Source organism: Lontra canadensis, unplaced genomic scaffold (genome assembly GCF_010015895.1).
Source record: "Lontra canadensis isolate GAN:19392208 unplaced genomic scaffold, GSC_riverotter_1.0 scaffold55, whole genome shotgun sequence".
Lineage (NCBI taxonomy): Eukaryota > Metazoa > Chordata > Mammalia > Carnivora > Mustelidae > Lontra > Lontra canadensis.
The window spans coordinates 5,382,753-5,396,467 of NW_022631049.1; the positions used below are offsets into that span (position 1 = coordinate 5,382,753).

General features: G+C 38.3%; 1 protein-coding gene across 1 annotated transcript in view; it reads left to right on the forward strand.

Moving 5' to 3' along the window:
- The window catches only part of KCNH5 (potassium voltage-gated channel subfamily H member 5), a 314,829-nt gene that overhangs the window by 238,439 nt on the left and 62,675 nt on the right, over positions 1–13,715 (forward strand). The window contains exon 9 of the mRNA XM_032875242.1: positions 4,029–4,281. Within this exon, the coding sequence (XP_032731133.1) occupies positions 4,029–4,281 (253 nt within the window). The remainder of the gene's footprint in view (positions 1–4,028; positions 4,282–13,715) is intronic.

A 13,715-nucleotide genomic window follows, 5' to 3' on the forward strand; every position in this document is an offset into this window, starting at 1 on the left:
TGGTTAATAAAATGCATTTTTTAGTGTATTCAAAAAGTTAATAACAGAGAGGGTAAAGCCTTCTTTGGGCTTTATCAAGTCAGCCATTTCCTTAGGGAATCTTGATTTAACTCTTTGGTTTCTAATTAAAGTATTTAGGCTTACTTTTCTAAGCTTTAGTAACATACATAATATTATAATGGGTAAAAATGATAGGGAAACTGCCATTTATCAAGTATGTTCACTCCCTGAGAATATTTAGCTCAGGTGCTTTCCCTGTACACACTAAAGCTTATAATTCAAGTATGATAACTTCCTTTTAGCAAACAGTAATGGGATAAATAAATAATTTGTCAATGCATCCTTATGTCTTTACCAACACACTAAAATATGCCACACATTTATTTGAAGCTGAAATTAAAGTGGTTAGAAATGGAAACATCTGCAGAGAAATCTAGGCTGTTCTATGGTGGTAGGAGTGGTGGTGGTCCCATCAGTGATTTGCTAATAATTAAACTATTTTTGATTAATAGGATCTTAAATCATTTTCAGAAATTAGCATTTATATTTCTGTGTCTGCAAAGAACCAGAAAATATAAAAGAGTGCCAAATGTCGCATTTTGTTCTTGGTTAAGCATCACTGAGGAACATGACTTAACAACTGGAACACAGAGTTTTGGGTTTTGCTAGTAACATATTGAGAAGCCTGGGGCAAATCACGTAACCTTTATCCAGTACATCTGCCTTATCTGTAAAATGGGGCACTGAACTAAGAACAATGATTTTTCAAGCTATTCCTGACTGGAAGCTCTAGGGGGGCAAGGACTATGAGAGTTTTTGCTCTTGGATCTGGAGGGCTTGAATACTAGCCAGCATGTAACTAATAGATAACCAGCTATCACTAGCTCTGAGTTAAATGAGTGACTGGGTGTGCCCTTGGCATAATAAATAAATAAATTAAAAAAAATTATTTCTCGGATCATGGCATTCTTTCCTTTTGTCAAGGTTGGTTGCTGAATTCTAAAAGTGATTCCTTCTATAGAGCTTTAGCTCTTCCAAAGAGAAATCTTATTCATTATCTTAATTAAGAATCTAATTTATAACTATCCTGATATGAAGAGAGGATAAATAATCACTTTCAGTGTGGATATTTTCTACTGAAATGTAATTTCATTCATTTATAACTACAAGATACCCATTAGGGAACCTACCCACAAGAGATTGGATATAACACTTGAGGCAGAGTTCTTTGAAATTGGGACTAAAGGAGCAGGTGTTAGAATCATCTTGAATGGTAATTTTATCACTTAAAACTAAATTTTGCCTTGCCTAAGACACTTAGTAGTGCTTTCATTTAAAAAAAACAACAACAACACTATACTCATATTTCGATGACAGACACAGCATATAAGGCACATGCTGTATCCAGGGGTAGGGAAAGAGCTTGCCACTGGGTGTGACTTGGGTCTATTTCAACTTAGTTTTAACTTTTCACTTTATGACATCTGGACTTTAGTACATAGCATCAATAAAAATAATAAATGAGTCAGTGTCATAAGTGGAGTGAAACAAAAAGGGAAAAATGCACTTAAAATGTAATAAAAATCCTCTTTCAATATGCCACTGAACAGAGAATATTACTAGCATTAGAAGATTTCATTTGCTGCATGAATCCTGAAAGAAATAATTAAAAGGACATAAAATGACTGTTACCACAGCGAATCTAAAAAATTAAAAATCCTGTAAGGTAAATGAAATAGAAACAGAATGATCTATTTCCCATTAAGCTATTCAGTGTAATGTGTGTGCATGTGTGTATGTATTTTGCAATTATTTTTATTTTTTGGCTTTTCAAGCACTAATTTCATTTTCAGCTCGAGGAAAATATTAACACGAGCTAGTGCTTGAAATATCTTCAGGTTCAGTGCTGAAATATTTTCTTAATTTTGCCTGGAATCTCATCAAATAGCCAAGATACAGAATTCAGACTGGGGTGGAAAATCAAAGAAAAACAAATTGCTTTTGCAGAGAACTAATGCGACAATAAACCTTGTAAGAATGCCCATGTTCAACAGGATTAATAAAGCCATTGTTTCCTTAGTCCTGGCCATGTGCAAGGCTAAACTGGGCTAAACTCAAGCCCTTTTATTTAATTCCTTCAATGGACCTATGAAATAAGGACTATCCCATTTCACAGATGAGGTTTAAAGAAATGAAATAATTTAGGCTACAGAAGTGACAAGTGATAGATTCAGACCCAGACCCAAGTCTTCTTGAGTCAATGATCTTTTACACAACTTGATGCTGTAAGTTATGCCTCCTAGCCATCATGGGTTCCCATGTCACCCAGGCCATGCCCTGCCCTAGTACTTTTCTCATTGTAGTTTCGTTGTTTCTGCACATGCCTACCTCCCCCTACTCTATGGTTAGCTCCCACATGGCAAACATAGTGTCTTATTTACCCTTCTAGTTCCACGGGTTTAATGCAGTAGCGTGCCCCATCATAAAAGCTCAATAAGGACCTATGGAACGATTAATGTCAGAAGTCATTAAAGATTAATATAATAGAACATTGCATTATTATAGAAAACAACTGACATGGAAGGAAAGTACAAAGTGCTTCTAAACCTCTGTTAGGCATTGTTTTCCTCAAAGATGAGATTTTTCAAGATAGGTGAGTTGATCCCCACTCCCTATGGGAATTCAAAGAGTATAAAAAACCTACAGAGTAGCTTAAGTGATACAAAATAATAGGGACAGTATTAGGAAAGATTAAGGGAAGGGATATGGAAAGTATACTTTAATTAATGGTCTTCACATTTATGATGGATTCGTCTTCTACACAGGGAAGCGACCAACTTTTCATCGATAGTGAGCCCCAAACAAAAGGAATACTCAGGATATTTCAAGCTTTGGGTGATTTTTAAAGGTTCAAATGCATGTAGTACAGGAGTGAAAACTATTTCATATTAAAACTTTATTCAGTATAACTTAATTGAGAAAGATCAGCTCAGTTTGAGAGGTTGAAAACCTTTCAGAGAAAAACATTTCCGATAAGGAAGAGTTTACCAATGGGGTTGGGTGAGGATTCTAAGTGAGTATGTACATGTATCTTTAAAGTGGGTGGCACCAATTCTGTAATCACATCTTGCTTGATGATGCTCTGATTAAATATGGTGGTAGTGTCCATTTTAATCTGGGTCCTTAATTGCCCTGTCTGAAAGCTACAAGCAGTAAGAGGTCCCTAACCCTTAGAGAACTGTCTAAGCATGCTTCTGCCATTTGTGCTCTCTTCTGAAGGGTGCCTAGAGCTTGAGTTCTCCTGTTTCCCTCAGCAGTCTTTAGGAGTCAAAGACCAGGATGAAGGGGGGCTGCCATGTGGTAGTGGTCCCACCTTTCGGCAGTGCCACTTCCAATTGTCCAAGCCCTACCGAAGGCTGGTGAATTACCCTTTTCACTCCCTGGACATAAATTTATTTGTAAAATGAAAATCTTTCAGAGTGACAGAAGACACACATCGAGGGTGGAGTTCTCTCAGCCCATGCCGGCACGTCAAGTTGCAAGGGCACGTTCGTTGATTTTGTTGTCTCGTAATTGATTCACATGAATCCACCTCCAAAATGGAGTAGAGTCCATTATCCTGAATTTTGTTTCAGTTGTGAACAACTCTAAAACAGAGACTAGACTGAAATGAATGCTAATGCCTAGTTTAGTTAGCTCTTGGAGGAAATTATATTAAGATCTTTTTCTGAGATCCTTCTGGACCACCTTAAAACTCTTGTTCTTTCTATGGGGAGATCCATCCCCCTCTCCAAACTTTACTTGCGGTGCTGTAGTGTAATAGTCCCTATACTCGTCAGCTCATCTGAATGGGTTATTAGGTCCTTGAGAGGAGAAGTATGTCTTTTAACTTTGCATTCCCAGTATCTAGTACCGTGTGTAGCAGACTTTGTCATGGTCAGTAAATATTTATTGGATGACTTTTTTTTTTTTCCTGAAATAGCCCTTTTCTCTTTTCTTCTCACTTATTCATTTCTCACTTTCTTCAGGTTCTCTCCATCTGTCCCAAGGACATGAGAGCTGATATCTGTGTTCATCTAAACCGGAAGGTTTTTAATGAACATCCTGCTTTTCGATTGGCCAGCGATGGGTGTCTGCGCGCCTTGGCGGTAGAGTTCCAAACTATTCACTGTGCTCCTGGGGACCTCATTTACCATGCTGGAGAAAGTGTGGATGCCCTCTGCTTTGTGGTGTCAGGATCCTTGGAAGTCATCCAGGATGATGAGGTGGTGGCTATTTTAGGTACTGTGAACTTTCCTAATGTAGTAGCAAATGTGTAACAGTTTTAGAGATTTTGCTTCTCAGGTTTCTTAAGAGAAATTTCCTTTGCTTGGTGACTTTGGAAATTGGGTCACTAATGAGATGATGAATCTTAGTGAATACTAGTAATGCTCTTTCAGCAAAGAGCATTAGTACTGGTCACAGCTTAATGAGCTGTACAAAGCTTTGATTAAACTTTCTTTGGCAATGGTAAGACAATACTTTTTAGATTAGAGCTGATCATAGCCTAAGGTGACTGTACCACCTGGTGTTGATAAGTGTGAAGAAGATGGCTTGTGGAACTATTTTTGGGTTAGCAACCTAGAATGTTAGTCTCAGAGGGGCCATAGAACCTGTCTAACTCAACACTTTCCTTTAGAGATGAGCAAAATGAGGACCAGAAAAGTTGAGTGGCTTGCCGAGCTGGTTAATAAATGAGTTAGGACTTGAGTACAGATCATCTTATTCTAAATATTTCTGCCTCATTCGTCACAGTGGACCTAAGTAATGAGCTAAAAGTGTTGAGGAGGTAAGTGAATTTGACCCATTATATTGGAGGAATCATTAATACAAGTAAATTTAGGTTTATAAAGCTGGTTCTGTCCATTCATGAGCCAAGAAAATTATTTGGCTAATAATAAAGTTCATTCTAAAATTCGGAGGCCCAGTGGATGGTTATACTAACAAAAAAAGGCAGTGATAGTATATGTAAATAACAAAATTTTGAATAAATTAGATGTTTGGGGTAAGGTAATATATATATTGGTGAAACTATATGAAATGGCATTTTAGATCATTTCTGCTCAAATCTCTGTAGCAAGTTCATGAAGTCCACGTAGATCTAAAAGGAAACAATAATGAGGTCAGAAGAGAGTCACCCCTTGTTTTTCTCTCAAGTAAAAGAAGTTAGAATTGCAGGATGTCAACTCCATTTTCATCATATTTTTCATGGCTCGTGTCTCATGAAAAATGAACTCAGTTTTTAAACTATTGGATTTTTTAGCTACTGAAGTCAACCTACCATAGCTTGAATGCCACTTATTTTTGTGAGTCAAAGATTGACTTATGTGTCTGAGAAGCTGCAAAAGCAAAACCCAGCACAGAAATGAAGAACTGATTTCAAAAAGCACAATTGCCTGAAAAAACAACAGACTTGAGAATTGAGAAGCAGTGACCCTTCGTAGGAAAATAGGTTTGGTAAAATTCATAATAATTACAGAAAGCGGTTCAGGATTGCAAGGGACCAAACACAATTGTTTTATAAACCTCTCCTTAACTGTTTAGAAATAATAGTACAGTTAAGGGGAAAGCTCTTTTAGGAATAAAATCATTCCTAAAAGAGCTTTCCCCTTAACTGTTTTTTATTTGTGATTTTTGCAAGAAAAATTCATATAGTACCTGAGCATCAGCACTGGGTGTGTGTTTATTTTTATTTTTATTTTTTTAAAGATTTTATTTGTTTATTCACAGACAGAGATCACAAGTCAGGCAGAGATCGCAAGTAGGCAGAGAAGCAGGTAGAGAGAGAGGGGGAAGCAGGCTAACTGCTGGGCAGAGGGCCCGATGCGGGGCTCGATCCCAGGACCCCGGGATCATGACCTGAGCCGAAAGCAGAGGCTTTAACCCACTGAGCCACCCAGGTGCCCCTGGGTGTGTGTTTAATTCCACTTGGTGTTTATTCTGCTTTGTTTCCTGGAGTATAAAGGAGTTATAGATAATCCTTCATAAAAAGTGTACATTTTGCCTGAACAGTCCTTTGTGGTAAAACAAAGCATAAACACACTACAACCATTCTTGTTTGCTTTAAGAAGAGGATAGAGCACATACCCGAAACAGGTGTATTTTCTTTTCCTGCACGTTGGTGTCAATGGTGGGCGGAAGGTACCGGGTACACAGTGAAGCAGTTCTGCCTCGTGATGAATGACCTCAGCTGTGTACTCATTGTCATTTGCTTTGCCCCATTTTCTTCAACACAGTCTCACCTTGGTAACTTATTTTCTAGAAAGAAGGCTGGAAAAAGCCCCGGGTGCTGTGCCTCCGGCTTGGGTCTGTCAAGCTAGAATCATTTACTACTCAGTGAGACAGACAAAATGCATTTTCTTTCCCTTTTAAAATAAAATGGTAGCTGGTTTTGCACAACGACATAGTAAAAATGAACACAGGGCTCCTGGGTATCAGACCAGCCTCATCATACATCTGTCACATTTTATTTCTCTGTGTGCTTTTTGTTTATCTTCTTCAAAAACTCCTGGGATTCAGAGACTTTTCATTTCTTGGTTTAATGAGTCAAATTATATGTGCACCTCTCTCTTCCCTGGAAACTTTTCTTTCCTTTTTTCCATGGGCCCCGACCATAGATTAATTCAGCTAAAAGGCGGTCAGATGATTTAAAAAAAAAAAAAAAAAAAAAAAGTTTTGACCCGGGAGTGATCTCTGAGGGCGGAAATGTGTGTGTGTGGCAGGGAGGCAGAGCAGTGGCTGAGGCTGTTGGGGGCTGGCAGGCTGCCTGGGTGCCATGGGGCCCAGCAAAGACACTGTTTTATAGGATTCTGTGGTATGGGTCAGTGATGACGTGACAGATGCGGAGACGAGCTTTGAGAACTCTGTCCCGCTGTGTAAAGCATTCTGCCAACCTGGGTTTCTTGGAGAGGCAGTGTGAGGACACTGTGGACTGGGCATGTGGACTCGGGATGACCTTCTGCAGGAGAGAGGGTATAGAGCTGTGGACGGCCTGCCCTTGTGTTCACACCATGTGCCCGTCCACCCTGGAGGCAGCTGAAGCCCTGCCTGGAAACTGCCAGAAAGGCCTTTCCCTACCAGCCAGCCTCTTGACTTGTAGATCCTCTCTCCAGCTCCATTTTGTGACTTCTTAGTCTTGTCATGTCCATTTTGTGACTTAGTCTTGTGGTTTCCATTGAGGATGTATGGTTTCAGACTTCTCTAAGTTAAACTACTTTCTTTGACGATTATGAGAACAGCGGGAGGGTTAACACTCAAGATGCCTTAATAATGTTTTAAGAAAGGGAGAGGTAAAGGGAAATCCAATAGTGTCATTCCTGATCTTTGGGGACTGCCCATTCCTTTCCTGCTCCTCCTGTTTTTCTTCTTCTTCTTCTCATTTTTTTTGGTAGTTGAATTTTGAAATAATTCCAAGCTTAATGAAAAGTTGCAAAAATTATCAGGGTGTGGAGTTTGATATATATCTTTAGGTTTTCTGCTTTATTGAGTAAGTTGACTGGGTCTTCTGCCTGAATAAACTTTGGGAGGTATTTATAGGTTTGGTTTCAGACCACCACAAAAAAGCAGGTATCACAAAAAAGTGAGTCAAATGAATTTTCTGATTTCCCAGTGCATATGAAAGTTATGTTTACTCTATCCTGTAAGTTTAAGTGTGCAATCGCATTCTAAGAAAAAAGTATATACCTGTATTTAAAAGTATTTTATTGCTGAAAATTGCTAACCATCATCTGCGCTGTCAGCGGCTCATAATCACTGATCACAAGTCACTGTAACATCTACTAATAATGAAAAGTTTCAAGTGTCATGAAAGTTCCTCAAGTGTGATACCGAGATACAGTGAGCAAATGCTGTTGGAAAAGTGACGCTGATAGATTTGCTCAATGCAGTGTTGCCACAAATCCTCAACTTGCGAGAAAACCTGGTACCTGGGTGGGTGTCCACATGTCTCACTGCTAATGTGTTTTCTTTGTGTCTCCTTGTGTTTGCTGTAGTTTGTGTTGTTTGGTGGACGCCGTTGTGTAATTTGGTGCATGGTTATTCCTAACTGTACATCCTCATAGTGAACTGTGGCTTTTAGCATTTAGCTGTGTCCTTTTTCATCAGGTCTAATGATTCTTTGCCTTCTAAGAGTTGGAAAGAAAGAACGTCTCTCACATCTGAGCATATGTCAGAAAAATGAGACTTTATCCTGTTAGGTCCGTAATCAAAGGAACAAGACTGATACAAAGTGAAGGTCAAGCAAAGCTTTATTTTGCACCAACCATCGAGAATCAAGCCAACTGGTTGGGGTCGCCTCTTTGAATCAAACTGACCAGTCAGGGTCGCCTCTTTGTAAGAGATGGCCCTGACTGGTCAGTTTGATTCTCGATGCTTGGCGCGAAATAAAGCTTTGCTTGACCTTCGCTTTTTATCAGTCTCGCTCCTTTGATTATGGACCCAACAATCCCAGTTGTCCTCATAGGAGAAATAAGTGGGCCTTGCTGTCTTTTACACTGATTCATTTGCAAGTTGAAATGTAGAGAAGGGAGGTCATTTTATTATATATTTTTAAAGGTTTTATTTATTTATTTGACAGAGAGCTCACAAGTAGACAGAGAGCTCACAAGTAGGCAGAGAGCTCACAAGAAGGCAGAGAGGCAGGCAGAGAGACAGGGGGATGCAGGCTCCCCACTGAGCAGAGAGCCCGATGTGGGGCTTGATCCTAGGACCCTGAGACCATGACCTGAGCCCAAGGCAGAGGCTTTAACCCACTGAGCCACCCAGGCGCCCCAGGGAGGTCATTTTAATTAAAATCGCCAAATTCAAAGAACAGCTGCAGTTTCATTCTTTTGGATCTTTGCCTCTAAACAGTCTCTAGGTAGGCACATAATTCTTTAGCGTGTCAAAAAATGCTAAGTGTTTAATGAATAAGTTCTGAACCGTAACTAATTAATGGAAAGATAAAAAAAATGTAGTCAACAAATACCTTCTGTTTTTAACACTGAAGGATGGCTTCAAGATGTTGTTCTAAATAGGGCAGGTGAACATAATTGCAGTTCATGTCTTTTTCCAAGTTGAAGTTCTTTCAGTTCCTACACCTCCACCTTTTTCTTTTCGACCTTCCCACTTTTTATGAAACACAAAGAATTCCAAATTAAGTTCATGATGCATACATAATATTTTATATCCTTTCATATCTTCTTGCTTTTAAGTTCTTACCCTGTAATTACTTCATGTGAAAAGATTTCTTGGTGTGGCTAAAATAGCCAGGTTACTTTTAAGTGTCACTGTGAGAGATCTTGTACCTTTAAGGGCTGTAAAAGTGACATTTCCCTGTGAACCATAGACCTGGACCCCAAGATATTTGTTTTGCTGCACTCACCTTTTGTCTTTTCTGTGTCTACTGATATTAGAATCATCGAGTTGGAGTTATTAATCTAAAAACAGTCTGTATCTAAGTCTTATTTATTTATTTGTTTATTTATTTATTTTTAAAGATTTTATTATTTGAGAGACAGTGAGTTACAGGGAGAGTACAAGCTTGAGGAGGTGCATAGGGAGAGGGAGAAGCAGGTTCCCCACTGAGCAGGGAGCCTGATGTGGGACTCAATCCCAGGAGCCTGATGTGGGACTCAATCCCAGGACCCTGGTTTCATGACTGGAGCCGAAGGCATACACTTAATGACTGAGCAACCCAGGTGCCCGTATCTAAGTCTTCTAAGTATAAACTCAAATTCCAAAGAGAACTAGGCTCGTTTACATAGAGTTTGGATGGAGAGGTTAGATATTGTTATGGGGCTGGAGAAGGGAGTATAAGTGAAGCAGGGACAGACAGAGTTAAATAACAATATTCTAAAAAAATAATTTCCTGTACCTGAGTTAAGATTTCATTTTAATTAGAATCAGTTATTTATAAACATTTTTGCATTATAAAAGAAAACTTATAAATTATGGTGCTCAAAATTCAAATTCTGCTTATTTTTATTCCAAAAAGAAAAAATATCTGAGATGCGAATGAATATTTTGCTATTTTAAGAATCTGTGAAAATGTGACTTCTGTGCTACAGTTAAGATTTCTTCCTGTATACTTGCTATTAGAAGTCAAGTGTTTCTCACTTTAATCCTTAAAAGGGCTTTTCCCAAGCTGCAGACAATTATTTTCTCTTGCATCCACATTTCTGTGTTTTGAGATGTTGAATTATGAACCAGGTAGGTTTGTGGCACATATGCTGATGAACATAGTTAATTCAGACGACTCCATAAAGGTCAAACTAGTTATCTGCTTTTAAAAAATTGCATGCTTGTCTTATTTTAAATTTTTGAAGAAGTGATTACAGACATCATTTGTACATGGTTCAAATTATATACTTTAGCGTTGTTCAGTCTGTAGATTTTTGGATAAAATATAAATCTTTACAATCTGGTAATTTAGTCTCAACTCCAAATTCTCTCCCCATCCTCCTTCAAAGCTAAGTCTTGTTTATTCTTCCATCTCATAATTTCTTTATCCTGTGCTTAATATTCTCCTGTGACAACTGCTCATAAAATTCTGCTCCTGGGCTGTGGCTGCCATTGAAGACCTGTTAGCTAACAATCTCTCCTCCGCTTCAACCTCTGATTTTCTGTTATGTGGCCGTCAAAATAATCTTTCTAAAATATATTTATCAGGCTAGCCTCCTTGAGACTGACTTTTTAAAATAAAAAAAATTATATACATATATAATTGTTTTTTTAATGGACTGACTTTTTAGCAACTGACTTTTTAGAAAATGTAGCTTCTAGGGTGACGGATGAGGCCATTTTGGTCTAATTTCCTTTCCCGCCTGACTGGTGCCATTCCCACGCCCTACAGTGTTTTCACAGCATTCTCAGTTGCATGAAGATTCCTGGTACCTCCAAGTCCTCCTACTGGCAAGCTTCATTGTTCGCAACACGTCTTTCTCTTCTTTCTAGTTGTCCTGTCTCTTGTTTCCTCATGTTCTTTCATTCTTCCCCTTATCGCCCTGGTCTGGATTCGGTACCTCTAATCTGGGCTCCTGCTGCATGCCTACACAGCATTCTTAGCCATTTCTGCTTTTATCTTCTACCTGTTTCATTCTCTGTCTGCACTGTGAGTGCTTGAAACAGCTTGCTAATTTTGTATCTCTGTCATCTGTGATAGGACCCCTTAAATGGGTTCTCAGCAAGGTTCAATTATCCAGATTAGCAGCACTTTATTTTCCCATTAAGCTGTTTTCATCACTGTGTTTGTTTAGGGTACCCATGAAAACTATGTTGTGTTCTGTTGCCATTTTCTTTATGTCCTATTTTGAAATACTGACTACCCTCTGTTTTGTTTTCCTCTAAATGCTTGTAGTAAAGTGCATTTCCCTAAGATTCTGGCTTTAGCATAGATCTGTTATGGATTGAGAAAATAATTTCCTACTATTTATCAGGCACTTGGAACAAAGAGAATATGCTGGGCCAAATGTTAAATATAGCAAATCATTTAACACTCTTTAATAAAACATTCCTTCCTTATTCTTCCTCAGGAACTCCCAGTATCAGGAAAGAATCTAATTTATACCATGGTCATTGGCCATTGTAGGAAAACTTGAGATTATATCTATGGAAGGGGACTTTGCTTTGATTCCTGAAAATGGCATCACTTTCTCCATCAACTGGAATAAGTAGTTCTGCAAATCAGAATTAATTTTATTACAAAATAAACATTTAAGAGTTAAAGGGGGGTTAAAAAAAAAAAGAAAATTTGTAGTTAGTAACTGAGCCCCCCACCAGGCTTAAGTAAAATTTAAAATCCATGCATACATTTTTATTTTAATATTTTTTATCAAAAGTATATTTTTAAAAATGTACATCAGCCCCTTTGAGAGTTGTATTTAAGTACCAATAATCATCAAGTACTCATTTTACATACATTATTATGTCAAATCATTTAATGAGCTAAAGAGAGCACTTGCCGTGGTCATCTTACTGATGAAGAAGCCGAGCCTCTCTCTACCTTATCCAGTGATTCACCCCAGGTCGTAACTATTTTTAAATAGAATTTTGAAATTATACAATTACTTGGTTTAATCCTGACAGAAAATATAGGGCCTATATTAATGTTCCTAATGTATTTCCTTTTCTTAAAAAAAAAAAAAGATTTTCTAACACTGTCATACCAGTGTATATTATGAAACCCTTCACCAGATATTACCTGAGTATAAGATGGTTAGTCAGCCATTAAGTATCTAAAAATACAGTCGCCATAGGGACGAGTTAACGACCAGGCAGGTGGTTAGGAGTAGGGAGAACGGGCTCAGAGTGATCTCAGGAGCCTTCGGAACACAAGATGGGGATCTTAAATTCTGCTTACAGGTCTTTCCTCTGGGTCCTGGAAGAGCTCAGAGTCCACCTTGTTGGTAGGTATTAAAGTGAAAATGAGACCTTCAGGGATGCTTGGGGATTGCAAGTATGGCCACAGATCTTTGCCATTTCTTCCTTGAAGAGAAGGACTTTATTTCTCCAATCCTTCCGTCAGTTCTGACCTTGTGACTTGTCTCAGTTTTTCTGCTGAATCCTCCCCCCTTCCCTGCAGTGCTGACTTCTCTCGACAGGGCAGGGCTGCTTGACCTGCTGTCCTACTGTGCTTCTTTTTCCTGAGGTCATGACCTCCACTTATGGAAAGCTTCCTTCTGATTTTCCCAACTGTCTTATACGTCCGATACGTCAGTGTCTTGTTCCCACTCTCCTTCCCTGCCTTCATCCCTTTTTGATGTTATGATACTCTATTTTTAAATCTGCTTAAAGCTATTTGGCCCACTCTTTGTGTAAATAAAAATTTATAAGCTTAATCAGTGATTTTTTTTTTTAGTAGGTAAGAATTATTTGCTTCTCTGAATGTGTCTTCCAGTTTACCCATTATAATTTTTGAACTGAATGACGTTGGACATCACTGAAGATGGGCAGGTATAGATTCTAAAGGTTTTAAGAGGTTCTGTTCTAACACACCTATATAATTTCTTAATTTTCACACTCATCACTGTGTTCTTTCTGTTCTTTTCCTTTAAAACATTACTGTATGAAACTTGCTGTTGGTAATAGTCAAAGTCCATTAAAAATCATATAATTCTAAAACTCATAGTGTTCATTTATAAAGGAGTATTTTTAGGCATGTGTATTCACAGTAAAGTTTATGAGCCTAATGCAATAATTCATCATAGTGAAGCGCCGACTAATAAATACAGGTGACTACGAGGATTGTATTCTGTAGAAGAATCATCAGATAGACCCATCACTGCACCCCACAGGAAACGACCTAAGTTTCTAATGCTATTTAGGGATTCGTTGCCTATACTCATTGATGAATAACTGAGATGATTTTTATGCATTAAGTTTAATCCATTTCATTAACTTACCAAATAATGTGTTTCAAAATTTTTAAAAAGCTTTGGTTGTACAACCAGCCCCTTTGGGGATCATAATCCCTAAACATACCATGGTCTGCATCGCTCCTTTAACTATGTTGTAACTTGTCATCTCTGTTTTGCCTTGACATTTTCCAGTTTCCTAGTCTGTGAATCTGAAACATTTGCTCCTGTTTTCCAATCCTGTTTCCTGTGGTTTCGAAGTGAAATACTTCATAAGACTTGATGCAAAGAACTGAGAAAATATAAATAGGACAAACAACAACTTTCATGTTGAGTGTGAGCTTT